Source organism: Cotesia typhae, unplaced genomic scaffold (assembly GCF_013202065.1).
Source record: "Cotesia typhae breed Kobodo isofemale line unplaced genomic scaffold, CoteBio_Ctyphae scaffold_152, whole genome shotgun sequence".
In the NCBI taxonomy this organism is placed as follows: Eukaryota; Metazoa; Arthropoda; class Insecta; order Hymenoptera; family Braconidae; genus Cotesia; species Cotesia typhae.
Window position 1 is genome coordinate 5,448,588 of NW_027423776.1, and position 27,543 is coordinate 5,476,130.

At 28.5% G+C, this 27,543-nt stretch overlaps 1 protein-coding gene and 1 long non-coding RNA gene across 8 annotated transcripts in view; one reads left to right on the forward strand and one right to left on the reverse strand.

Moving 5' to 3' along the window:
• Positions 1-4,044, reverse strand: part of LOC141536162 (uncharacterized) — a 49,492-nt gene extending 45,448 nt beyond the window's left edge. The window contains exons 1-2 of the long non-coding RNA XR_012480695.1: positions 3,940-4,044; positions 1,518-1,663 (exon numbers count right to left, since the gene is read on the reverse strand). This is a non-coding gene — a long non-coding RNA (uncharacterized LOC141536162). The remainder of the gene's footprint in view (positions 1-1,517; positions 1,664-3,939) is intronic.
• Positions 117-27,543, forward strand: Shakb (Innexin family member shaking B). Of its 7 annotated transcripts, XM_074256489.1 has the most exons (7): positions 117-754; positions 854-984; positions 1,510-1,753; positions 22,298-22,517; positions 22,912-23,201; positions 23,750-24,003; positions 25,136-27,543. In XM_074256489.1, the coding sequence occupies exons 1-6, from the start codon at positions 494-496 to the stop codon at positions 23,996-23,998; spliced, it is 1,395 nt and encodes a 464-aa protein (XP_074112590.1). In that variant the 5' UTR covers positions 117-493; the 3' UTR covers positions 23,999-24,003; positions 25,136-27,543. The 7 variants fall into 7 exon arrangements, with proteins under 7 accessions (XP_074112590.1, XP_074112597.1, XP_074112592.1 ...); XM_074256491.1 differs by lacking the exons at positions 117-754; positions 854-984; positions 1,510-1,753 and adding exons at positions 9,879-10,380; positions 12,777-13,923 and having other exon boundaries at positions 25,136-27,542; XM_074256493.1 differs by lacking the exons at positions 117-754; positions 854-984; positions 1,510-1,753 and adding exons at positions 9,879-10,117; positions 12,777-13,923 and having other exon boundaries at positions 25,136-27,542.

A 27,543-nucleotide genomic window follows, 5' to 3' on the forward strand; every position in this document is an offset into this window, starting at 1 on the left:
TTTAAAATGCTTACATATACTTCTTCTTGGCAACTAAAAGCACAGGAGCTAAGCACAGTAGGTCAGGCACTATGTGTTCGAATCAGTTTCTTGGGAGCTATCCCGCGCATCGGGACACACGCGTACGTCAGATAACTTTTTTTATTTTTATTAAAGTATAAATTTTTTCTCATTTCAATTGAGATTGAACATACATCGAGAATATAAAAATATAAATAAAAATTACTTATAAAAAAAGCTTCCTGTATTGATTCTCTAAAAATGTGCTTTGTTGGTAAGTATTTGCTCCACGTAAAAATGAAAGAACTGGTCGTGTATCGTAAGTTGAGGATTTAATCGTGAGCTATAATCGTGATTCAATAAATCATGTAAAAAAAAAAAAATGAAAGTAAAAATGACAATTCACGGTCAAAGCATGGAAGCCCTTGGGCTTAGTTTTGGTTTCGGTTTGAGACCGTGGGTGATTTTTCATTAGTTTGAAAACCTTTGCGCTATGCGAAACCCACATGATAGAATAAATAGTAGTATCAGCATTAGTAGTAGTAGTAGAGATTCAAGCAGCACGACTGAGAGTACCAGTACAGTGGTTTACATTGAAAATAATAAGTACGGCCATTGTGAGGGTGGATACAAGGGCTCAAGGGCCAAAAGGAAGAAAAATCGCAAACGTAAGCTTTTTGATGTGTCTAAATACAAGGGACTTCACGACGATAGAATTATGGACGCGTTTAGCGCGCTCTGTTTTTTGTTTCGGGTGAGATTATTTTTTAAATTGTATTTTTTTTTTTTTTTTTTTTTTTTTTTTTTTAGTGAGCTTGAAGAGTAGTTCTGTTTTGTTTTTTTATGTTTTTAGGTGAGAAGAGTTACAAGCGATGGTTTTATTATGAGAGCACACGTGTTCACTGCTGCTGTCATGTTAATATTTTCGATCATTGTATCTGCTAAACAATCTGTAGGGAATCCTATTGATTGTATGCATACAAGGTGAATTTTAAGTTTTTTCATTTTGAAAAAAAATTTAGATTTTTTTAAAAATATTGTGGAGAATTTGAAAATATTCACCGGCAAAAATTAATTTTTAAATAAATTATGAATTATTTATAGGTTGAAAAATAAATCCAGTGTTTCGAGATAATTAAAAAAATTTTTTTACCTAAAATTAAATTTAATTTTCTTTAGTTTTTTATAATAAAAAAATTTGAACTTGTTATTTTTGAATACTGATTTTGGTTTAACATATTATTTATTTACACTTGAATATTCAAGTAAATTTTAAAATTATATGAACTTAAAAAAATTAACAAATTTTTCAAGTGAAAATTACTGCAGAAATTGTTTTCTCGTAAAAGAAGGATCAAAGAGACTTTAAGTTTACAAAAACATATTTTGTCTAAAATATCCAGTCATGTTACATTATTTATTTTACAATTTCGGCATGCAATAGCAATAACAATAACAATAACAATAACAATATCGATAAAACAACTTGAATTTTCTTGTTTCTTCCAGAGAAATACCTGTAGATGCATTCAACGCTTATTGTTGGATACACAGCACTTATTTCGTAACTGGAGCAATGCTCGGAGTAGCTGGAGTAAATGTAGCCTTTCCCGGCGTAGCCTCGTCCTCATCATTTCTTTGGCCTCACAACCGAGTAGGTCATCTTTCATTTCCAGAGAATCACAATCGAAAAGAAGAAGAAATAAAAGTGATCAGATATTACCAGTGGGTGGCATTTTTACTGCTTTTGCAGGTATTAAATTCAAATTTTATTATTAATTACTATTATTGTTATTTTGGAGAACGATTGCTTGATCAAAGGCGCGATCTATCGCTGAGTTTGGGAACCTACAGATCAGTGACCGGCAATACCGGCATCTGCGATCGGTTTAAAAATTTCATTTTGTTTCGATTCCTTTGAAAGCGGTTATTATTGTTGTTATAATTATTAATGTAATAATAAATAACAATATTTAGCATCGAATTATCTGAGCGCAGAGCTTGCGGTGTTTGGTTTGGAGAGAATGGAGATAGAAAATTAGATGATCTACTCTACGGAGCAAAACCATTTGAGTGTATATTATACATATATATTTATCTTTGAATAATGTGATTTATTATCACTTGAAGGCAACCACCGAGGGTTCTACACTTGACAGAGTAATATCTTATTAATTACTGCCAAAGAAGCCGTTTTATCTTGTTAAATATATTATTTTATCAATTTGTAACACACGCTATTAATTATTAATTATTTTCATTTTATGATTTATGGTTAATTTGAAAATATTTTGGTCTTTGATTTTTTTAAATTATTAATTTTTACAATTATGAATAATCTTCATTCAAGTTATTTTTGTCAATAATTTTTATCAAAGTGAAAGTAATTATCTTCTGAAAATTTTTAAGATTTTTCTTGACTTGTAAAAATTTCAAAAAACAGAGTAAGTACAATTTTAACAAAATTTTTTTGACATCAAATTATTCTTTTTTAAATACAAGTAACTGAGAAATTTTTATAACTGATTTGTTTAGTACCATTATTGATTAAAAACTACAATTTTATTAGTTAATATTTTTTCTCTAAAATTTCATTTTTCAAATTTATGATAAATAATAGTCTACTTTTCACTCAAAAAACTCTTGGAGTAGGGAGTCGACCATTCACGAAAAAGAAACTCAGGTACAAATAGGGAAGATTTTCTTTTTCTATTTCAGTTTTTTACAAGCAGGTATATTAATAACATCGTAAATTTTTTTAAAAATCGAGTCTGAATTTTGAAAATGGAGTTTGAATTTTTTTTCAAAATTTTTTTTCAAAGTGAGTAGTTTCATATTTGTTAAATTCTACTTTATTTAATAATTCACTACATTTTTAATAAAAAACGTAATTAAAAATTGAGTGACTGACAGAATTATTCAAAATATTGAGTATTAAATGAACGAAACCACTGACAGATTAAATAATTTCCAATTTCATACTCTTGAATATTGAAATTTTAGCGTCAATCACTTCTGAGAAATCTCGATTTATCATCCGGAAATAATGAGAACGGGGGAATGGGATTTGAATGAAAAATAGTAAATATCCAGTCTATTATTTCTCGGCTTAATATAATATAAATCTGTATGGTAGTTTTCGTAACACTATAACACTATATCACTAACAATTTACAAGTGTCGAGCCCGGTATCATCAACAATAATTATTGCCCGCGACCCACTACTGTCACTTATCATACACGGCGTGTCTACAAGTATTTCCATATCTAATTTTGACAGCGCATTTGTTAATCCAAATTGTTCGCTCTGAAAATGTCACTTCTCTGCCCGAGTTCGCTCCACCAACATTTTTTTTTTCTACTGCAATTGATCTCGTACTTCGCGATATAAATTTTCTAGCATTGTATCATACATTTTTTTTAGTTCTTAACCAAACTTGAAAATTCAAATACCATGTTAAAGTTTATGTTTCCCGTTAGTGACAAAAAATATGCAAAAATTATAAAAATTTTTTGTTAATAAAATTAAAAAAAAAATTGACGGGAAAAAAGTGCAACGCCACTTGTTAACAATAGGTTTAATTATATAAAATTAACGGATGGGTAAATGGGATTTGGCTACGTATGTGTTGGCACAACGAGCAGAGAGTGTGTATAGAAACCCGGAATTGAGTGAATGCAAATGTTTATCAACTATAGATATTTTTTTAAAACAATAATAACAAAAATATCACAGCTTAGTTTCACATCATAAAATGAAGATTTGTTATCTGATCACAATACTGTATAAAATACTCGCACGTGTTGGCTAGTAAATATTTATTTTTCGGTGAAAAAAATCTTACAAATTCAATCACAGAAAAAAATAGAAAACAATATAAAGCTCTGGCGCTAATTCAATTTAAAACGAAACAAAACAAATTAAAAAACAATAGTACCTACTCACACGTCCACCAGGGCCAGTTTTAAGATAAATGTCAGCAAATTCGTGCCGTAACCAAGCAGCGCAACGGAACGAATTTACGTCTGTTGTTACGTTTTTGTTATAAATGTTAATGTATATAAACACATATAACTATTTTATATAAATATAACTATATACTGTCGACATAAATTTACCGTAAGCAATATAAGATGCGAGGACCAATTGAATTTTCTGTTTTTCCTCGACGTATTTCAAGTACATTATTTTATTCATTTTTGCAATATGTCCTCCGCTCACTTTTATTTTGCTTATAATATTCTTAATATAACAACTAAACCCCGAACGACCAACGATTTGAGCCCACACTTGATAATTTACCAATACTAAATTCAACTATTTGTCGCCTAGAATAAAGTTCTGTCGTGACGTTAAATTTATACTTGCTGAGATGATAAAATAGACATTTATAAAGTTTATTTGAATGCATTATTTTATACAATGAAAAATGGAATTAAATGTCAAGTTTGAATTTATCTGTCTCATTACGTCATTACGCGTTTATTTTATAATATATTCATATGTTGAGCACCCGGAAATTGAATACCTACGGATCCATCCATCATTCACGGAATTTTCAAACGAGAAAATATCAATAAATTGTTTTTGTTTTTATTTTATATTTTTTCTGAAAAATGTTAATAGAAATTTCTTAAATTAATAAAAATTTTTATTTTTAGAGTTTTTTTTTGGTTTTTAATTTTGTGATGGAGATTGATTGAATTTTTATTAGTTCGAAAAATTTTATCCGGCAAACATTCATTAGTTTTAATTATAAAGTAATGAAAAAATTTTTTTATTAATTAAAAAATATTAAAATTTTCTAACAAAAATTTTTTTTAATAGTTATTCATTCAGAAATACTTTAAATATTTTTGTTTAATAAAAAAATATCAGTAAAAAAAAAGTTATTTTCATAACGCAATATTAAATATTTATCTTGTGAGCTGTAAAGCACACAAACATTATGTACATATTTATATTTATATTCTAAAGAAAGTAAGAAAAGAGTAAAAAGAGATCGTCGGATTCGTAATAACGCAAAAGCTGGATAAACATTTAACAGTTAGTATGATGGTATCGTATCGTATCGTATCGGGTTCGAGTTCGATTCACAAATAACTAACCAAAATGTTTAAATAAGAATCGGTGTTATAATATGTGCGAAAGATTACGGAAAAAATCCGCGTGTCAATTCAACTTATATAAACAAGAGTAAGGAGTAATAAAAAATAAATACGGAAATAAAAATAAAAGAAAATGTGTAGGTATGTATTAAATACCGTTTATCTATAAATAGGTTTTTACAGTGTAATATTTTGTACGGTCCGTTTAGTTGTAGGTCGCCCTAAAAAACTTCTTCTCTAAAAAAATAAATAAAGAATTATTTTTCGAATGTTAAATGTTTTAAATAAAAAATAATGGAATGGGAATTTGGAAACTTTAATATACAATCTTTTAAACATAATTCACAGCTTAATTCTTGATGGTACTTCGTAAAATTTTACGCGACATTTCCGGCGTTTTAATGATATATTTACCTTCTCAACAAGTTATTTTTAAAGAGTTTATTTTATAAGTATACACTAATAGATAATTGTTTAACTCTAATTGATTTTTAATTTTTTAATAATATTTCTCTCTGACCAAGATTTATGAATTTTTTTTCAACGAAATAGTTGGCTTGAACTTCAATAAAAAAATATTTTTAAGAGATGCTTGTCCCTTGGAAAAAATACATGTATATTTAACATGTATGAAATATATAAAATAGATCTTGTATTCACGCACATAAATCTATTTTATATATTTTTTTACGGTAAACGTATCCAAACAATTTTTTCTATGCATCATATTTATTTTCATATATATCGAAAACATGAAACATAAAAATTTTTCTTGTATGTTTTTGGAGCAAATAAATTCAAAATAGATAAATGCAGAAATATAAATGTTTTATGTTAGTCTATAAGTTTTCATGTATGTAAAGCTCATATATTTTTTTTCCATGGGGGTGAGTAAATAATTTTGCATAGTAACTTATAGTTTTATCATTTTTCTATCCAATTTTCATCAAAATAATACATAATATTTTTCAATTAAACAAACCAATAACCATTTCAATAAAGAAATTATTTTTATTTTCTTAACCCACAAACAATTTGTATTTTTTAATTAAAATTCTTTCCAATTACATTCTCAGCGAAACAAAATTATTATTCTAAATAAAAATTGTCAAAAAAATAGTGTTCTTTTAATTAAAAAAAAAAAAAAAATCCGTGCTTGAATTTTTTAATGTTTTGTATTTATTCAAGTATGAACCCGCACCTACAAAAAAATTTATCCACGATTGAAATTATTAATTATATATTATAAAAATGCTCAAAAAATTAAAAATCAATACTTTGCCTCAGGACAGTTGGGTAAAATTCGCGTACATTAATTATAATTATAATTATTACTTCCGCGAGTGAAATAGGCGTGCGACGATACTAGCTGAGTTTGCAACCCTTCAGCCAGTGTTATCGGGTCTCGGGATCCTTGAGACGTCTATTTCGAAAGCTGATAAATATCGGGTTATAAATTCACCAGAGCAACGACCATCATTCTGTGGATTATATGTATAGAATTTAGTAGTATAGGTATTTACCTTTACTCAGTTACTATTACTAGTAACAACTTGTACCATTAATTTATACATCGGATTATTCAGAGTTTTAGACCGAGGGTATATACGACTCCAAGACGGTATATGAAGCGTTTACAAATTTAGATGCCCACGTGCACGAGATTATTACGTATATCGTCAATTTAATCGCGTACACACATGGACCGTATTGATTGGCTTGTACGTTACATTACATTAGCTCGAGCTCTGTTATGTGCACCACGGTAAGGTACTTAATAGTAAACCAGTGTACTTTACAGTTTGCAGTTTACAGTCGAGAATTGAGGATATTATATGGATATAGATGTTGTACGTTGTTTAACAAGTTAACTTGTACATCGATGATAACGTCCAGTAATAGTTGTAAAGAACACACAACTGGACGTTTATTAGATGTACGTTATATTATGCGTAATGATAAGCCGGAAGGCTGTCGTCTTTTTTCATTCTCTCTCTTATTCTTTTTATTTGTTTAAGTGTATTTTAATTTTATTGGGGAATCTTTTGCTCTGAGGTACTTAATTAGAAGTGTAATTATAGTTATAATTATAGCATAAAATTGAATTAAAAGTTTCAAGAATGCAATTTAGAGGACAATATAAACCTTAAAGACTTAATTGGCATTAAAAAATAATATTCATTTTTTTACTTTTATAATTTATAGTTTAAGTCTCACTTTTAACCTGAGAAACGCCATTTTTAGTGTAATCAAGTGGTAAAGTCGTGAACGAATAGATTATTTTTTTCTGTAGCTTTTCCAAATTTAGGAAGATTCTTATGTTACCATGTTCGACTAATGGATCAAATTTCATCAAATTCTGGGCAGTTATTTGACGTGAATTTTGATCATGAGGAAATTTTCTAATTGATGAAACTTGAACTCTATTCATAAAATAGTACGTCGATTCGAAGAATTTTATTGTTTTAAATTGATTAGATGACTTTTTTAACCGAGTAGAAAAATGTTTCTTTGTTAAAAAATTTTATGTTTGATCTTAAACTATGAAAGTTTTCAAAAGTTTTTAATTCAAGATTTTTCCTACTCCGTTCGAGACAAAAATTTCAAAGTTCGATACTTTGTATCTTTGATCTGACATAAATAAAATTTTTAAAATTTCTTAGTCCAAACTTTTCCTCTTCAATGAAAAATCAAATAAATTTGTCAATCAATATAGAAGAAAATTAATATTTCAAGAAAGATGACTTCAAATTTCTGATTTTAATAAGAGCAATCTATTTAATTTTGAATATTTTATTATAATTATAATTATATATGAATTAAAAAAATTGATTTTATTTAATTAATCAATGATCAAGTTTTCAGTTATTATTTACCGCTTTCATAGAATTCGGTACGAATCTAATTATTGTGACGGTAGAATTTTATGACTCTATGCATTATTATTATTATTGACGCGATGCATCAATGATAATTCGATGACGAAAAATTTAAAATATTTAGCCGACATAATTAGATAAAGGGTGGGGAAAATGTAACCTGATCATTCGGACGATCTACCCTCAGACCTGTTTGTGATCCTCACAGTGAAACTAACTTAGTAAGAAAGTGTAAAAAATTGAATTTTTGGCACAATAAAAACCAAAAATTCTTGATCAGTACAATTTTAATAAAAAATAATTGACATATGTGAACGGTGGTATAATGTGTTCATGTGTGTTAATATAGGTGATGTGAGATGTTCGCCTGGTGGATCATTAGATTGGCTATTATATTATTATATTTACATCGCCAGACGGAGTGTGTGCATCACTTACAACCTTTATATTACGAGTAGGCAACGTCAGATACTCGCGAACCGCACACACTTTTATGTCTAGTTGATGTATTACCGGTTGAGACAAAAAAAAATTATTAGTTTGATTTATTGACTACAGATATAATCCGCGAGTGTGTCGGATCCTCAGCCGGGGCTGAGGTTGTAAATTAATGGATTTTCAATTTGATTATTTTTATCTAAGAGATTAATAATATAAATTATTTTGAGAGTTTGTTATTTATTTTTAATTAGCTCTACGATCATAGCGAGTATTTTTTTTTTAGAGTTTATTTATGGCTGAGGGTTTGTTTGTTGATAGAATCCAGCCTTTTTTTCTTCAAAGGGTTTCGTTCGTCTAATTAATGTTTATTGGAATTTTTTAATAGTTACTTTTTTTTAATCTCTTTTTTAAGTCAATTATTAGGTAGATTTCATAGAAATCAATCTTTTGCATTGGTTCTCCATCCTTGAAAAGATATGGCTAATTTTTTATAAATTCGTGTAAATTAAACCATTTTCAGGCAATGTGTAATACAACCTATTTGTCTATGTTAAAATATATTTCTTTCAATGTCAGACAAAAATTTCAGGTGTAGTCGAATGGCATTTTTTTTTTTTTGTGTATTTATTAGCCTGTAATGTTTTTCTAGTCTCTTAAAAATTAAAAATTTCTTGTTAAACTCTAACCTTTGTCGTAATAATTCTAAATGAATCCAAAAAAATTTTTAACGTCTAAACATAGCATCAAGATTCATAATTTTTTTAATTATAAAAAACGTATAAGTTAACATTTTTTAGTCTAATAAAAATTCAAAAAGTTTTCTTCCAAATTTTTACAACATTCTCTAACACCGAAATTCCTTCGCCAGTTAATTAATATAATCAATCACTTAAAATTTCTAAAAATAAAAATCAACCAACTCCAAAATCCAAAAATAGTAAAATTGGCCTGAAAATCCGGTGTTAAGTAATAATTAATTTTCAAAACTTTCAACATACTTTTCCGTAATTAGCGCTATCGAATCAGTATATAAAACAAAATTACCGAAAGCTAATTAATCCCTAGTCCATAATAAAAATGCACACCCAAAAGTGAAGCTATTAAACAAAAAGCTCCTCATTCTCACCCGTACCAAAAAAAAAAGTAAAGTTACCGCGTTTATAATACAAGTATAAACGGTTTCTTACATTAGCGCGACGTGTGTCCGGTGTAGAGCTTGTATACCTATACATAAACTTGTATCCACAGATATAGACAGATATTTATGTACATGCATGTAGTTATCGATATATATATAGATATATGCATATAACCAGGGAAGAGAAGAGTGTGAAATTAAACGTGAGGCCGTTGTATTGCGTTAACGTCCGTCGAGTTTGGTGATTCTATTCCTGGAACACCCTGAGACTCCTCCTCAGCAAGCTTTACTTCAGAGCTTGCGAACAGAAGTAAAGCTAAGCGTGCTCTAAGTCGTTAAACCGAATAGAAATGAGTCGCGAGCGTCAGCATTGCGGGCATGCATCATTATGTGGAAAGAGAACAAAAGTGCGGTGAATGATTGTCTCCGTTGAAATTTTGGTTTTTTCCAAATTTTACGGACACGAAACACTCGAGTTTATTGTGGCTTTTAAAATTTAGTTTTTAGTTGTGGAGATTTTGGTTTTATAATTGGAGGGTGAGATAAAAGGTGAAGTTTGTTGGGCAAACTTGACGTGTGATGGTGATTGATCGGGATTTAATTTTGGACAAATAAAAAAAAAATTTGTATATTATGTCAAAATTCTATAGTTGACAGCCGAGCTTTCGATTAACAGAAGATAAATGAAATGATATAATTTTAGTTAGTTGTAGATGGTTTAGTAAATAAAACGGGTGAATTTCATTCATGTCATGATGCATTTATTTGGATTCGTCGGGAGGCTTACCAGCGCGTGCTGACAAATTAATGAGGTGAAGAGCAAAAGATCTCGATATACGTGTATTTGTATTATATTGTGGGAGAGGATTTCGTAAAACGATATTATGAGACGGTTTTAATTATCTTGTACTAGACTGTATTTTAAAATTTTAATTAGAAATTTTGTTGTGACAACGAACCATTTAATGATTTATAGTGATATACTTGCTTGATTTATTTTTATTCCATGTGCAATTTTGAATGCTAAGTGAACTAGATATTTTATACACTGAGATTGTTTAGACGCTGGGATAATAAGCTCTAATTTTCCGATAAAATAATAGAGAGCTTGTTTTGGTTTATCTTTATTGAAGTGTTTGTGAGCTATTTTTGTATTTTATTTGATTTTTACAATTTTGAAATAAATTTACGGTTTTTTTGTCATTGAATTTTTTTATATAGTTTAAATAAAAAATTCTTTAATAAATTTTGAATTCAACAAAAAATCAAATTGAGTTTACCAAAATTTTAAAGGTATTATTATACTCATTTAAAATTTAAAGACAAATTGATTAAATTTATTTTAAATGACTAAATTAATGTAATAAGAAAAAAATATTTGAAACAAAATCACAACTTTTTTTTTAACATCAAGCAAGTACTTTCACACAGAAAAAAGGTTAATTTGATCCAAAGAAGATTAAAATAATTTTAGACAAAATAAAAATGTTTTTTCGTGCACTAAAAAAATAATTAACATTTTGAATAGAAAAATTTTTAATTTTAATTTATAAATTCTCAAAGAAAAAAATTTTTTTACTAAAAATTTCGACTTAAATTATTAAATTCAATGAATTAAAAATAGAATAAATTTAATTTATAGGTGACAATTTTTGGGTAAAATATTACACTGTAAATAAGATAGTAAAATACGACCGATAATTAATGAAAGTATTTATAAGTAATATGAATAATTAAATCTTTATAAATAGTATTATTATGAAATGTATGACTGCTCGGTATTTAATATAGACAATGCAAGAAAATTTAATAGAATCGAGTGTATGAATACGGCAATGACTAATAGGTTTGTTGGATGATCAACACTACCGTTACTCTGAAATTGCAACAAGTTGGCACGCGCGGAGGACGTGGGTGGAAGTGAATAAACGGAGTATAATGATCAAAAAATTATTGCCCAAAAATATTATCAAGAAAACAAACGGGTAAATAGTTGAGCTAAAAAAGTATAAAAGACCGCGAGACAAATGATGTAGACTCATCCAGCTATTTCTGTATTCGTATTTAATTTTGCAGAGTATTCGCTTGGTTGTTTCTCTCCGTGTCAACATATATGTACATGCATACATATAGAATTCCATATATACCATACAGGCTCAAATGTAAAGTAAGTCCCGGTCCCCATGTGAGTTACAAGTAACGAGTAACAAAGTGCTGCGTTTCAGCGTCACATTCAGAATTCACACACGCGAAACTCCGAAATAGAATGAGCAGATCAAACAAAATTACAAAACCCTCATGGGGTTTCCAGGCTCCCGTGGACTTGATGCTCGCAAAATGAAAAAATAATAAAAAATAGAGAAAAGTTGACTTTGGAATCGGATATTCAGCTTTTGATGTTCCTTACTTTTAATCACTTTGTTCTTAACGGGGCTTTTTTGCTTGGAAAAATAAATAAAACAATTTCAAAAAAAAATATACATGTCAAAGACAAATTATTCTGTTATTCTATTCTTGTATTTTGTTTTTTTTTTGTTACTTGAAATTATATTTAGGATTTTTTTCAAACGGAAATTTTATAATTGTTGGCGGATTAATTATAAATACATTTTTGAGATTTAGTTTTTGGCTATTAAAATTGGCTATTCCATTTCTTGAATGTACTGTGACATGAAATTTCTAGATTAAATTGGCTGAAAATATTCTTTAAAAAAATTTTTGGTTCATTTTTGAATTGTTTTCAATACTGAAAAAAAAATTCTACTTTTCTAGGAAAAAATAATGTGGGTAACTTTGGCAATGACTAATTCCAAGAATTAAAAATAGTAGAAAAAAATAACAATATAAAAATAATTTCCCCTCCCTTTCTATAAATTTCTCATGAATTGAGTATGGATAAGTTTCTATAAAACTTGAAACACTCGAATGGGGGCAGAATAGGTGTATTTAATTGTAGCTCTAGTGTCAGATATTTCAATAGCGAGCTTTCGGTGCAAAACCAAACCATCAGGGTTCAATTCCTCCATTAGGTTATCTACTTCAATAGTTGCGCTCTCAAATTTTATTAAAAATTATTGATTTTTTTTTCTTAGTATGAACAATTTTAACACAAAAATTAGTAGCAATTATAAAATAAATTTTTCTGAAAAAACGTGAGTTTTCTCAAAAAAATTAAAATTTTTTAAGATATCAAAATTTTATTTTTTAGATTGAAAAATATTTTTTACGATACAAAGTGAATAATTGACAGCTGTGATTCGTCAGATTTATGATTCTTATCCCTGTTTATAAAAGTGAGAGATATAAATCAACAGGTGTGTTGGGTTTAAAATCTGTGATAAATATTAACGCCAAAAAAAGAGAAAAATATCGGTGAGTGCTCGAACATTCGAACATTGGCAATTTGTCAAACATCTGTCAGATTTGTTGTTCCATTATTGAATAACAGGACAGAAAAGGGATTCGTGTGTATAAAACTCGTTAAATCAATATTCACTCGAGTCCATTTACTCCAATGCATGTGAAATCTCCAAGTGATATAACTAAACACGATTGTTGCAAATAAAAAACAAAAATACAAAACGATACTCAGAAAATCTTTTCGCCGAAATTATCCCTATATCTTGGTAGTTAAGTGAATCATTTTCATTTATTACTCGTTAAACATGACGATTATGAGAAAAATGTATTTTTATATTTTTGAGAAATACAAAAAATCTCAAACCGAGTATTGAAAAAAATATTTTTTATGCTAAAAAAATTTTTAAAATGAAAATTTTAAAATTTCTTGTACGAAATTTCTCAACAAAATAAATAAAATAATGCAACGACTGCGGATACAAAAAGAAGAAGCGAATAATCTTGTGGGTCCTTTGGAAGAAAAACGTGCGTGGAGAGTGACTGCGCGTAAAAAATTATCCCTATCACGGACGATACTGGATAGATATTTAATAGATTCAAAGGAATCGGCGGCTGGAGTTCTGGGGTAAAAGATGTTGGACATATTTCGCGGCTTAAAAAGCCTTATTAAGAGTTCAAATATCCACACGGACACATCTGTGTTCCGGCTGCACTACCGTTTTACGGTGATAGGACTGATAGCATGCTCACTTATCGTAACGACTAGACAGTACGTGGGTAATCCAATAGATTGCATACATAGTAAGGACTTACCCGAAGATGTTCTCAACACTTATTGCTGGATTCACAGCACTTACACTATTGTATCGGCGTACAAGAAAAAAGGCGGCGTTGAAGTTGCATTCCCAGGTGTTGATAATTCAAGATTGTATCCTGAAAGTGAGAGAAAGGAATATCGGTATTACCAATGGGTTTGCTTCATGCTTTTTTTTCAGGTAAAAATTACTTTGCTATTTTTTTTATCGAGGTTCTGTTACAACCTTGTTAAATTAAATTATACTAGGAACATATAGTCTTTAAGATTTTTTCTTTTTTTTTTGTACTTTGGAATTTCCTTCTCACAGGAAATATCTTATCAATCGACGTTTGCTGCGGCTTTAATCACTCCTGCAGTTTTTAATGATTTTTTTATTTATGAGTTGTGAATTTTAGCAAACGGATGAAAATTTTTAGTTGTTGTTTGAATGCCTGGAAATTTTTTATGGATTTTTTTAATTGTAAATTTTTATTGAAAAATTGACTTTTTTTTTTGAAATTCTGTTTTTGTTGAACTTAAAAAAAAAAAAACTTATGATAGATAAAAAATAATTCTAATTTTGAACCGTGAATCTAAACAATTACCTAATTTTTTCTATTTCAATTTAAAAATACCGAGTTTTAATAAAAATAGACAAAAAAATAACAAATTGATTTAAACCGTCTTTTATAATTCACAAGATTCTCAATAAAATAAAATAAGAATGTTTTTCTTAACTATTCAAAAATAAAAAAAATCGCTGTTATAAGATCTTAATGATCGAAGGAACAGATTACTCAAAATAATCTTCTTATACTAATACTTAATCAAAGCTTCTAAATAAATAAAAAATGACGAAAATCGATCCATTAAAAAGCGGCCTATTAATAACAAAACAAAATAAACCTAAAAATAACGGAAATTAAAGCCATTAATTCATCACCCGATGATTTAAATATAAAAATGATTTTAATATAAATCCACAAGATGGAGCATTTATCATAAACACGTTAAATTTAATAAAAATAAGAATAAGCGACATATTTAAACTCTGGAATTAAAAATACATTAGCGATGTAACCCAGATAATATTTAATTCAAATGTATTTAAAAAAATAAACAAAAGTTTCCAGTATTATCTAAGACTTTAGTTTATACTTTAAGATCCAAAAATTACCCACGTGCTTTCATCAACCGTGTATACAAAGAACAGTGTCCTACTTACGATCGAAGTTATACATCACAACTCCAAATTGTAACTAACCGCATACCTAATTTATAACTATCAGATTCATTACACAATTATTTTCATTACAATTATCACTATTATTATAATACACTATGTTATCAATCTTTATCTTTTAATTTTTGAAATTTAATGAATTTTAATTTTGAAATTTAATTTAATCAACTTAGTTCAAAATCTAAAACTTTATTTAGTAATTTTAAATTTAAAGTTTTAAAAATCGCAAATTTTGTTGTTTCTCAGCGAAATTTAGATGAAAACAATTTTTTTAACCAACCATGAATTTTTTTCTCTAACTTTATTAAAAATAGAAAAAAGAAAAAAATTAGTTCAAATGTTTATAATTTTCATCGGCTCTCACGATTTTTCAAATTTTATTTATCAATAAATTTGTTTTAAAATATAAATATAAAACTGTAGTGTAAACATTTTTTTTCATTCTTCCTTCGAAACACAATACAACCCACAACCTAGAAAAATTCTTGTTTATATCGCTCACAAGACCGATCGGGACATCTAGTAAATAAATAAACACTGTTTAACAAACAATTTGTTGGAACTTTTATCATTTAAACTCCGCTTACGCTTCTGCATAAGGACATCCTTATGTTTGTACTTGCTTGCGCTCTTCGATCTAGTTCATTGCCAAGAAAGAAACCTTAAGTATCACTGAAAGCTCGGGTACGGGGTCATTTTCTTTTATTATTATTTATATTTTTATTTTCATTACCGTCATTTTTTCTTATTCTTATTATAACAGTGCTACCTCGTCTATTGTCATTATTAATGCTGTTGTTTTTGTTATTATCACAAGATAGTTATCAAAAGTCTTAATGACTGGGGTAGACTAGCCGACCATGGAGAAGCTCAATGTTTCTACACGTTTAACTTCTGTACCTTGTTTGTTTTCTTATGTGTCTTCTTTATTCATTAAGTCTCTTTAATACCAACCACATTACATGTGCGATAATAAGATTTTATAAAGTGATTCTCAAGGATAAATATTTTTACTACAATAACTTAAAACTTGTTATTTATTTTTAAATCCTTACTATTTATTATCGCTGGGTGCTAATTCCTACATTTTTAATTTAACACTAGTCTTCCCTGTTCTGTAGAAGAAAATATGTACATATATTTAGACATGGATATATATGAGTATATTTTTTTTTCCCGAAGCATGTATCTTCTTTTATGAAAAAATATAAATATTTCTTATATGATGGCAAATATATATTAATATATAAAGGAACATTAATTTCTGCTTTTGAAAACAGGTCAAAGGGTTCATTAAAATTTCTTTAATAATTAATTTATTGCTCATTTCTTTCAGACGTTTTTTTGGTCAAAATTATAAATCATAGTTTAAAATTTTTTTATTTAATTTTTGGCTAATCAAATATTTGATAGAGAATAAAATAATCATGAAATGTAGTAACAATGAAAATCAAAAATGATAAAAATTACAATTTTATCAGAAAATGTCAATAACTTCTAAATTAAGACATTTTGTTTTAAACAGACAAAAATTTAATTAATTTATTAAAATTAATTAACTTTTCATTAAAAATTTAACAACTAAATGATAGGTAAATGTTGAACTTTTTCAGACCTTCATCAAAAGTACTGATTTAATTTTAATTCAATAATTTTTAGTAGTTAAAGCTTTGATAGTTAGAAAACAAAAGCGAAATAACAAAATTTTCTTTTAGAAAATTTGAAAAATTTAACTTCTCAATTTTCTAAAACAAAAACTCTTAAAAAGCATTAAAATTTTTCGAATAATAATAAAAAATCGATATCTAATAGTATTAATAAATGGATTAAACAAGGGTTAAAAGTAACGAAAAAAGTAAATTAATTAATCGGTCGAGGCCGTAATAAGGTCTCCCACGGAATTGTTGAGTTGGACTCCGACTCCGACTAACTATAGTTTGACAATGACCCGAATGCCTAGTCGGGTTTGTCATGATTCTAAAGTCTTAGTTTTAGTCTTAGATACTCGCGTTTTATCTCAGAATGTCCTCTCTAAATTATTTATATTTTATTTTTCACCATACCAAATTCTTTTCATGTTTACTTTCATCGTTCCCAGAATGAATTAAAGTGGTTATTTTTATAAGAACAGTGATGAGATTTACACCCAGATACTATAATTGGACCCACAGCAATTCAGTGAGTAACTACCTGATACGATATTTTGAATTTAAAATACTAAATGATTTTTTCTTTTCAAGCTATTAATATAAATAACATTTCTTAAAATGACGTCATGAGTTTCAAATTATTACGCATTTTCTGATAAATGCCATCTACCGATAAAAAATTGTAGTAACTTTCGCAGTTGATACTTTAGAAAAAAAAAATCAATTTCTTACTATTACCTAATGCATTTAACTGAACATAGCCAGCAATTGGACCTTCTTAACACGCAAATCTCATAAACGAAACAATAAAATAAACTGACATCAAGATCAAGCATTAGTATAAAAGTATTAGCTTAAGTATTAAACAATGAGCATTAATATTATCGAGACTTTAATGGATCGAAACTTGCCTACGTTATAATAATGCATCGTTTTAAAGTTATGCATCGTTCGAGGCCAAGGGATGCCCCTCAAGTCAGTCTAAAGAATAAAGTCAGTCTTAGAGCAGTTGCTTTTTTCTTTCACGTGTCTCCACTGTCTGACAAAATTTCTGTGCTCTTGCAAAAATGTATTTCATAAAAACGCTAAAAATCATCAGAGCCTCACAGCAACCTCAAACATTTTCTTGCAACTTGCGTTCAACAGTGACTCAAAAAATTCATCATAAGTCTGCTGAAATTTTCAAATCCGTGAAACAATAAAAAATAAATATATATCAGTGATATGACGATGATTTATTCCTGGTGAATTGGATTATTGGATTACGCGAACAGGGATAGTAAATAATTAGGGTTCAGTGGTCGTGGTGATGAATTAGATAGGCCGATAAAAATGCCAATAATGCTGAAGATGATTGACATCTTCGGATCACTAAGGTCTTTGTTTAAAGTGCGAAAAACAGAGGAGGACACACTGATATTCCGTCTTCATTACCGCGTAACAGTGGCTCTGTTACTCGCGGGATGCTTAACATTGGCCTGCAAAAGCATCTCCGGGTCGCCGATCCACTGCGAAGGCTCATCCGCGGTGGAAACTACCGTGCTAGAAACATTCTGCTGGTTACACACGACTTATAGCATGATAAATGCCTTTAATTTGACTGTCGGACGTGCTGTTCCTTATCCGGGGCTTACTAATAGCAAAACTGATGTTCATGTTAACGATAATCATCCGCTTGTTAAACATCACAAGTATTATCAGTGGGTGATTTTTGCATTACTGCTACAAGTAAGATTATCCATATCCATATCCATTTTATTTTATACATATTTTATTTTATTATTATTACTGAACTCGGTGTATGCTGATTAAGACGTTACAGTGTTTATTTTTAGGTGTAATTTATTCAATGATATACACCTGCTCTTATCTTGATTAACTTTTGGGCCAAGATAAACATTTGTTACTTTTGTTGAATTAACTCTTTTGATATATCAATTCATTTAATGGCCAGTATTTTTTAGAGGTCTATTTTGTTGTCGAGTTAATTTGTTGATTTTGATTAACAAATTAGGAAAAATACAATAGTTTGATTTCTATACAATATTATTTTATTAAAATGATAAACTTTTTATAGAATTTTTAGGAATCTCATCAATTTTGTAGCAAAATTAAAATTTTTTACGTATTGTACGCCTTTTAAAAAAAAAAGCCATTCGGTAGCCAAAATGATAATAAATTTCTGATCATTCATTAACAATATCAAAAATTTTCTTCCTAAAAAATTATTCAACATTAATTGATGGCAAAAAAAAATTTTCTTGGTTAAAAAACTTTGCTATAAAAAAATTTTTAAACAATTCACTGGGTCAAGACTCCAATAATTGCGATTAAAAAGAGGGAAGACTTCTCAACAATCCTCTTCAATATAAATATTGAACTGTAGAATAGCATGAAAATAATTCCCGATCTCCAGACAAATCCCGGCAACTGATATAATTTGCACAAGCTTAAATAAAGCTATTTACGAATAAGCAAAATCTTAATAACAACTAAACACACTGTAAATATGCGACTCACTGTATATAAGTATCATCCGAGATTTAACGACGCTCAGATAATTATTATTATCTGGTGAATTGAGTCTTCAAATAAATCAAGGAATTTATTGATATCCACCAGCTCTAGTAGCCATAACCTTCTGTTCCGCGTATTAGTATTTAATATTTAGTGTTGATGAATAAAATAAATAGATAAGACAAGGGAGAGTTTAAAAATGAAATGAAAATACCTTGAGTATTGTTAGATACTTAAAGATCTGACGGAATAGCAGAATAATGCAAAACAACTTAGAGAAACAGGTTTTTCGTGTTCCGTCAGATTTAACATTCTGTTTAAAGCTAAGGACTAAAAGTTTCATATTTCTGGTCGTTTATTTCAAGATCACAGTGCTCTTCTCTGCTCTTTGGTGGTGGAGCTGCTGGTGAGGTTAAGAAAGACCGAGGTGGGATTAATGGCTCAGTAGCTTTGCAATAATTTGCACTAGCGAAGTCAGAAGTAAGCGGAGGCTGCATCAACCAGCTTTGCAGTCTACGGTCTGCTGCCAGCCCTTTTATATTTATATTTATATTTATATAGAGGCGTACATAAGTACACGTATATGTATATGTATATGCAAGGGGTGTATGTATATTGTATAGATATAATAAATATATGTGTACACACGGAGCAATGTATTCCCATCCCGATGTAATTAACGAGCCAAAGTGTCCTTTTCTCTATTCCCCTTCGTGATACTGCTGTTACTGCTGCTGTTGGCTGGTACTAACTCTGTACTCTCTACTCTCTACATACTCTTGTATATATTGTATATCTATATCTATATCTATAGCAATGCCGATGCCGGTGCGCAGAAATCCCGCGTGCCGATGCCATTACACGCTTCTGTGCTTTTAATTCCCGGGCAAAGGTCCAGCCAACGTCGAGGCTATATTTCCCGTGATATCCGGTAATTAACGGCTCGCGGATTCTTCACTCATGATAATTATTTTATATACTCAGGACAAAAATTCGCTAAAGACTTTATATCCGATAATATTTTACCTCCATGATAAATATGGACGATTTATTCATTTTTTTTATTCTTTATTTTTTATGATTTTTGTAATTTTTTAGATGGGAATTGATTTATTTAAATTGAGGATAAAAGTGAATTTTTTATGGCGTATGTTAAAAGGTTTTCTTTTATTTTGATACCGAGAATTTTTAGAAGACATCAGTGTTTTAATATAGTGAGTAATTTTTATAATGAAAAAATTAATTTTATTCAATTAAAGAGAAGAAAATTTGAATCAAGAAAATTATTTTGAAGAGTTTTATGGTTTTAGATCATGTGAAAAGTTTTTCAACGAAGAATTTTTTGGGTTTGAGTACATTTTTTTTTTTTTTTAAAGATGATCAAATTCTTCAAAATAATTATTTTGGTTCAAAAATATTTTTTTCTAAGAAAGTTAAATTTTTTTTTTTTAGTGTAAAAACTTTTTGGCTGTTAATTAATATTTTGAGCGCTTAAATAAATGTTTATAATTTTTTTATTAAATTAAAATTTTTTTAGTTGAAATTAAGAAATTAATAAAATACTTTTTTTGTGAAGAATTAAATTTTTTATATAGTATGACAAATTTCTTATGAGTTACTTTTAATAAACTGAAGAAAATAACTCACTTAAAATTCATGATAATGTTCCTCCTTAATTGACAACTATGGTTAACTTGAATTAATTACCATAAAATATTGAATATTAATTAAAATATTTATAATATAAAAATATGTTGACGATAAATCAAACTCACGATAGCGGTAATTGATAATAAATAATTTACCAAAGTAATTACAATAATCGATTAACGATTTAGTAAGTATTCTTTTAGCATAAATGAGCCTGTAAAGCTAAACTTTTGCTTTAGAAAATCGTAAATAACAAACTCGAGCCGTAATACGCTACAATATAAATTTACAGTGTTATATATTTGCATTAATGGTATAAATATAAAGAGTAACTAGAATCTAGTGAGCAATTTTAAAGCTACGAAATTTAATCCTTATTAATAAATACAAATGTGCTATATTTAAAATTCATAATTTATATCATAGAAAACTGAAGATTGCGCAAGTATCTGCGGATTGAGCAGTCCAAGTCCGTAATTTTCTATTGTCTCATCCTCGGCCCTGGCTGCTTATTTAATTTACATTTGTATATATTTAAATTTACTAGAAGTATTTGCGCAATGTTAAATGTTCGGTTTATTTAAAACCCTGACAAAGTTTTTCATCGGTCTGTAAGTTTTAAGTTTTCGTAGCTCTTTGTTCACAGTTTCAATTATCTTTTCACCTGTCGGCCTTGGAGTCATGTCCTCGACATTACGTCTTCGTTCTATTGTCTTCTCTATCCTTACTCCTCCTTCGCTTTCTTGTTGTTATTTATAAATTTATAATTTATTTTTATGACAAGAAGGTTCACTAATTCAACATTAACCAATTTCAAATTAAATTTTAAAGTATTTTCTTCTACCTTCTACATAAATAAGAACTAAGTACTGTTCATAGGTAAACATGTCGGTTGAAAATAAGAGGCTAATTTAAATATTTTCTATAATGGCCGTAATTATTCAAATTAAGTTTTTAGGCACAAAAAAATTGTAAAAGTAGCCTGAAAAATTAGTAAATTCGGAAGAAAATTTTAAGTTATTTTCTATGAGATTTTTGTATCAACTCAAGATCATTTCCCTTGAAAAAAAAATTTTTGACATTGATATATATGATTTTTTTAATAAAAGTAACATTAAAAATATCAAACAGATTGCGTATAGTAACTAAATATTCTCCTTACGAGAGAGTTAATTCTGAGACGTTACATTATAAAATAAAAATCAATTTCTTCTTTCACGAATGAAAAAAAAGGATAAAAATTAAATTTTATACTGTAAAGCGGTGCTACGAAAAAATGAAATTTTGAGAAAAATTTTAAACAGACTTCTATAAGAAACCTTTCCACCCTGAATTTTAAATTTAAAATTAAATTACATACTTTTAAATTTTTATTTCTTTAGAATATTTCATTTTGTAATTATCGGACGGCATAAAGTCCAACAAGATTTTAAAAACTCTAATTAAGTTTTTGTAACAATAAAATAGCTGTCAAAAGTTTATCATAAAAAATGTATCTTTCTGTTTAATTACAGGCAATATTATTTTACACACCGCGATGGCTTTGGAAGGGATGGGAAGGCGGTAAGATTCACGCGTTGATGATGGACCTCGACATCGGTCTCTGTTCTGAGGTGGAGAAGAAGCAAAAGAAGAAAATGCTTCTCGATTATCTGTGGGAAAATCTCCGCTACCACAACTGGTGGGCCTACCGATATTATCTCTGCGAGGTTCTAGCCTTGGTGAATGTTATTGGTGAGTGGAGAAAATTTTATAATTACAAATAAAAATATAAATATTAAAAAATTCAAGATTTGCTGTTATTATTAATAACCGCAACGATAAAAAATAAAATAGCCATCGAGATTGAGATGAAGTAGAGAGCTAAAATGTCGAGAATAATATTCCGGTAAATATCTCACTCGTATTGCCAGTGCTGTGTGAATGAACGAGTAGCTACGGTTTTGTCATTAAATTTGGCAGAGTTACAACTCAAAACTCGCCAAGTCTTTGTAAAATGAGAACGAATATGCAATCCTTGCTTTATCGACGCAACCTATTATTCCATTACTTGTAATATTATTATTACTTGTTATTCATTTTTATTTTTAAATCAAGTTGACTATTATTTATCAGTGAATTTGCGCAGGTCAGATGTTCCTGATGAACCGTTTTTTCGATGGCGCATTTCTGACCTTCGGGATTGACGTCCTCAGATTCCTCGAATCCGACCAAGAAGATCGAATCGATCCCATGATCTACGTCTTTCCGCGTATGACCAAGTGCACTTTTTACAAGTACGGAGTCAGCGGGGAAGTTGAGAGACATGATGCTGTCTGTATACTTCCGCTAAATGTCGTTAATGAGAAAATCTATGTCTTCCTGTGGTTCTGGTTCCTACTTCTCGGCATCCTCAGCCTATTGACTGTTATATATAGGGTCAGTATATTAGATATTAATTATTGTCATTATTAATAACTTCCGCTGCTCTAATGACTCAATTACTTCTAAAGATACTACTTTATTTTCTCTACTATAAAAACATTAAATTTTTTCAAAATTTCTAATCAAACAAATTTTTTTTATTTAATTTTATTTAAAAGAAAACGACGAAATTGCCAAGTTTGCACTATTAAATTATTAAAAGATAAAATAAATATTTCTCTGTGTGTTATGATAATATTATTGCTAGTTTGTACGTGAACTTGCATCTATAATTCTATTTATTATTTTTCCATTCGGCTTTCGAACCTTGGCATTGAAAATTAATATATAAAAATAAACAATAAAATTTTATTGGAGATAAAAAATTAACAGTAAATTTCTACAATTAAAATATATTAATCAAATTACTAACTTTTTTAAATTGACTAATAAAAATTATTGTTTTATTTTTTTTTTTTTTTATAATTTTAAGACATAAAAATTACTTTAATTTTAAAATTAAAATTTTAATATTTAATAGATGCATATTTTTTAATTGATAGATTGTCATAATTTTTTCTCCGCGTACGAGAGTTTACTTATTGAAACTGAGGTTTCACTTAGTAAAAAGAGACGCAGTAGAGACAATAGTGCGACGTAGCAAGGTGGGCGACTGGTTCCTCCTCTACATGCTTGGTGAAAATTTAGACACGATAATTTACCGCGATGTAATGCACGAGTTGGCCAACAAATTATCTACGAGGCATCATCACAACGTCTCTACCATAAAAGGGGAACTACAGGAAGCTTAATACAGGTACGCTTATTTAATATTTATAATTCATAATTTACAATTCATTATATCTCATACAATAATTAGACTCCATTATTTGGTAATTGTGTAATCGGACGGATAATTTATCGACTTTTAATTCCTCACATCGGATGAAAGACCAGACGTGGTAATGAAAGGTAGAAAAATAAAAGGTTGAATTGAGATGAGATGAGTTGAATGTTCACATGGATGGGACCGGGCGGATGAGTTTAGAAGAGAATGATTCGTTTCGGCGGTAGTTATATCTTATGTATGTATACATGTATACGGTAGGTTACAAGAGTTTAATGTCGAGTCACGTTTACGGTGGGTGGAAAAGCTTGACGTGCGTAATAGAGGGACAGAGGAGTTACAACATCGTTTATATTACATTGTATTAGCGTTCGGGGATCCATTTAGAGCACGCGTTACGTGGGACTATGTATGTACTATGTTAGGAATTTTGCGTATCAATTTATCGACGTAATTACAAATTAGTGACATGTTACGCTATTAAAAGGCAAATTAGTTGTGAAATTATTTTATAAAATTACCTAGTTTGAATGACAATCGATTTTTTAAAGCTCTTCAAATTTATTAAAATTGTTAATGTACTAATTTTCTTTCATAGATATTTCGCAATAGAAAATTTTAATAAAAATTAATTTTGTGAAAAATATCTGTTGGTAGTAAAGTTTAAAAATTGAAAGTGAAAAATTAAATTGTTTAAAAAATTTATATCAGTTATTAAAAATAAAATAATAAATTTTTTATACGGAAATTGATTTTTAGAATGAATAAATAATTACAAAGAGAGTAAAAAAAAATTTTGTGAACACTGATGGGTCTAATTTTTGATAAAATACTTAAGTTTTTATACAAATTAAAAAAATTGTTTGCTAACTTTTTATAAATATTTTGATAATTTAAATTATAATTTTCACTGGATAAAAGTAGATGGAAGACTATTTTTTTTGTAATGTATAATTAAACATGTATCTAAATGTTTCGTACATGTGGTTTCTAAACTTCGTCTATCAGATGTAAGCTTGGGTAGACGTAATAATTTTTGGACGTGTTTCAAGCAACCGATAATATAATTACAGTTTGTAAAAATAACATTTATCTATTTCAGGCAGTGTTGGTTTAAGACAGCCGAACACGACTGGATTGATCGCCCCCGTCTAGTCCTTTTCATAGGACTACTGAGTAGAGTCAATGACTCCGATTATACCATTACGATTGAATCTGTGTATCCCAGGCGAGTGAAAAATACCAATAAGATCAACGAGTAGAGTAGAGGAGCTCAAGTGAAACTATTTACAAGGGAGAAAAAATACCAGATATTCCATGACCCGGAAGCAATGTAAAATGAACCGATTCTGATCCAAAAGAATGCTACAGAGAAGGAAGAAGAGTAAGAATAGAAATACAAGACAATTGGAAAATACGATGGATTGAATCCGAGTCAACGAGAAATAACACCGTATTAACGCTAACAAATAAGTTTTATCCACTGCCAGCAGTCTGGTGAACGATCTGTCGATATTTTATTGGGGTAGAGTATAAATTTCTCGCGATCGTTAATGAAGCCTAGACATTTCGATTATAATAAAATAAAATAAAAGTAAATAAACAAATCGAAGTGCCATTTACATTCAACTGATGTTTTTTTTTTCTGAAAATTATTATCGGTATTTAACATTTTTTTTTATATGCCTTAAGCGCGTAATATTCTACAGTTACCTAAAGATAAAAATTTGATGATTTCAATAATTAATTCCTTTTAAAATTAGTTTCATCTGTTTAAACAAAAATCGATTAGAAAAAAAAAACTTATTGCAATTCTCTCTTTAAATACGATGGTGTAAACACTATCACTCTCGAACAACTCAAGTAATTGACCCGATTCTTTTGTTATTTAATTTATATAGCTAATGCCCAGAGATGGTGTGAAAATCATGACAATGATTATTCGTTTAATTAGAGATAGAAAATTTATTTTATCATTTGGCCGTAAAATTTACTCATCAGGCAGCCGTATGTGATATATTTTTTTGTAAATAGAGTTTCTAGTAGAGTCCATGTGCGCGGGCATTCCTGTCAATTTTAATAAGCCGTCACCACTCATAAAGGGGTTTCACTCGCAAAATCATTCCTACTCGCAGGAAAATTCAAACTTTAAAAGTGAATTGTAGAGAAAATTTACTGAGATAGCTTTTAAAGTATTTTATCATTTTTATTGTACTTAAACTTCTTTAATAAATTGAGGTATAACATGAGCGCTTAAGGCATACACATTTAGAGTAACCAAACTTTTATTATTTTTTTTTTATTGTTCAAATAAAAGTGCATTCTAGTCTTTTTTTTATAAATTTTAAAAATTTATTGAGTTCTATTCTAGTCATGAGGACTCGATGGTTATAGTTAACGTTAATAGTTACAATTACGATTATGGTTATGGTTATGGTTATTTTAATAATATGTAATTTAATATGTACGGACACGAGGGACTTGCAGAAGCTGAAAAACTTTCAAACATAGTTAGCGGGATAATTGTTTCAATAAAAATAATAATAAATAAGGGACGGTAAAAAAGTAAAAAAAAATGGTTACTAAGTTAAAGTTTCATTAATTTAAAAAAGACAACAAAAACAGTTTAATATTATGTTGTTACCGCGACTCTGTATCTGTATGATTATTTTAATTATTTTAATTGTTTCTGCGATAACTTGTAATTTTTTTATAGTAATGGTGAGGAGGACCAAAGATGATTTTAAAATTAATTACCATAATCTTAATATTAATGGCTATAATTATAAGAGTTAATAAGTAAGGGTAAGGGTAAAGATAATAATGTTGAAATATAATGAAATGCAAATAACAAGTGCGAGATCTTTTGCTGGATACCGGTTTTTAAGGATAAGTGAATGTTTTTATTAATAATTGTTATTAGTTATTATTACTAATAGTTTGTAAATATTATTGACGGAATTTCTTAATTGGAAAGTATGCACTAAAGGGTTTTCTGAATGGATTTTTTTTTTGTTTAAAAGAGCTTTATTTTTGAAGTGACAAAATTTTGATTAAAAAAAAAACTAATATACTGATGGATTATATAAATTTTGAAAAAAAATTTTTTAATGAAAAATTGTAAATTTTAACTTGAGAAATTGGAAAATTATTTTGTTAGTAATGTGAAGAAATTTAATTGTGCAATAAACGATAAAATAAAGTGTAATTTTTGTTGAATTTGTATTAATTAATTTATGAAATTTTTTTGTAATTTCAACTTATTAAAAAATATCCAACTTTATTGTAATTTTTTTTTAAATTTATTTTATTAAAAAGGTTTTTTGGTGAATCAAAATAATTTTTTGTTGAGTGTATGATTTATAAAATAAAAATTGCAATATAAAAAAAAAAAATTATAAAATAAAGACTAAGAAAAAAGAATCTATTTTTGTGTGACTAAAAACTGAAAGCTTTTGGTATTGATTAAAAAGCCGAATAAAGAGGTGGAGAATAATAGTTTTGTTGGTT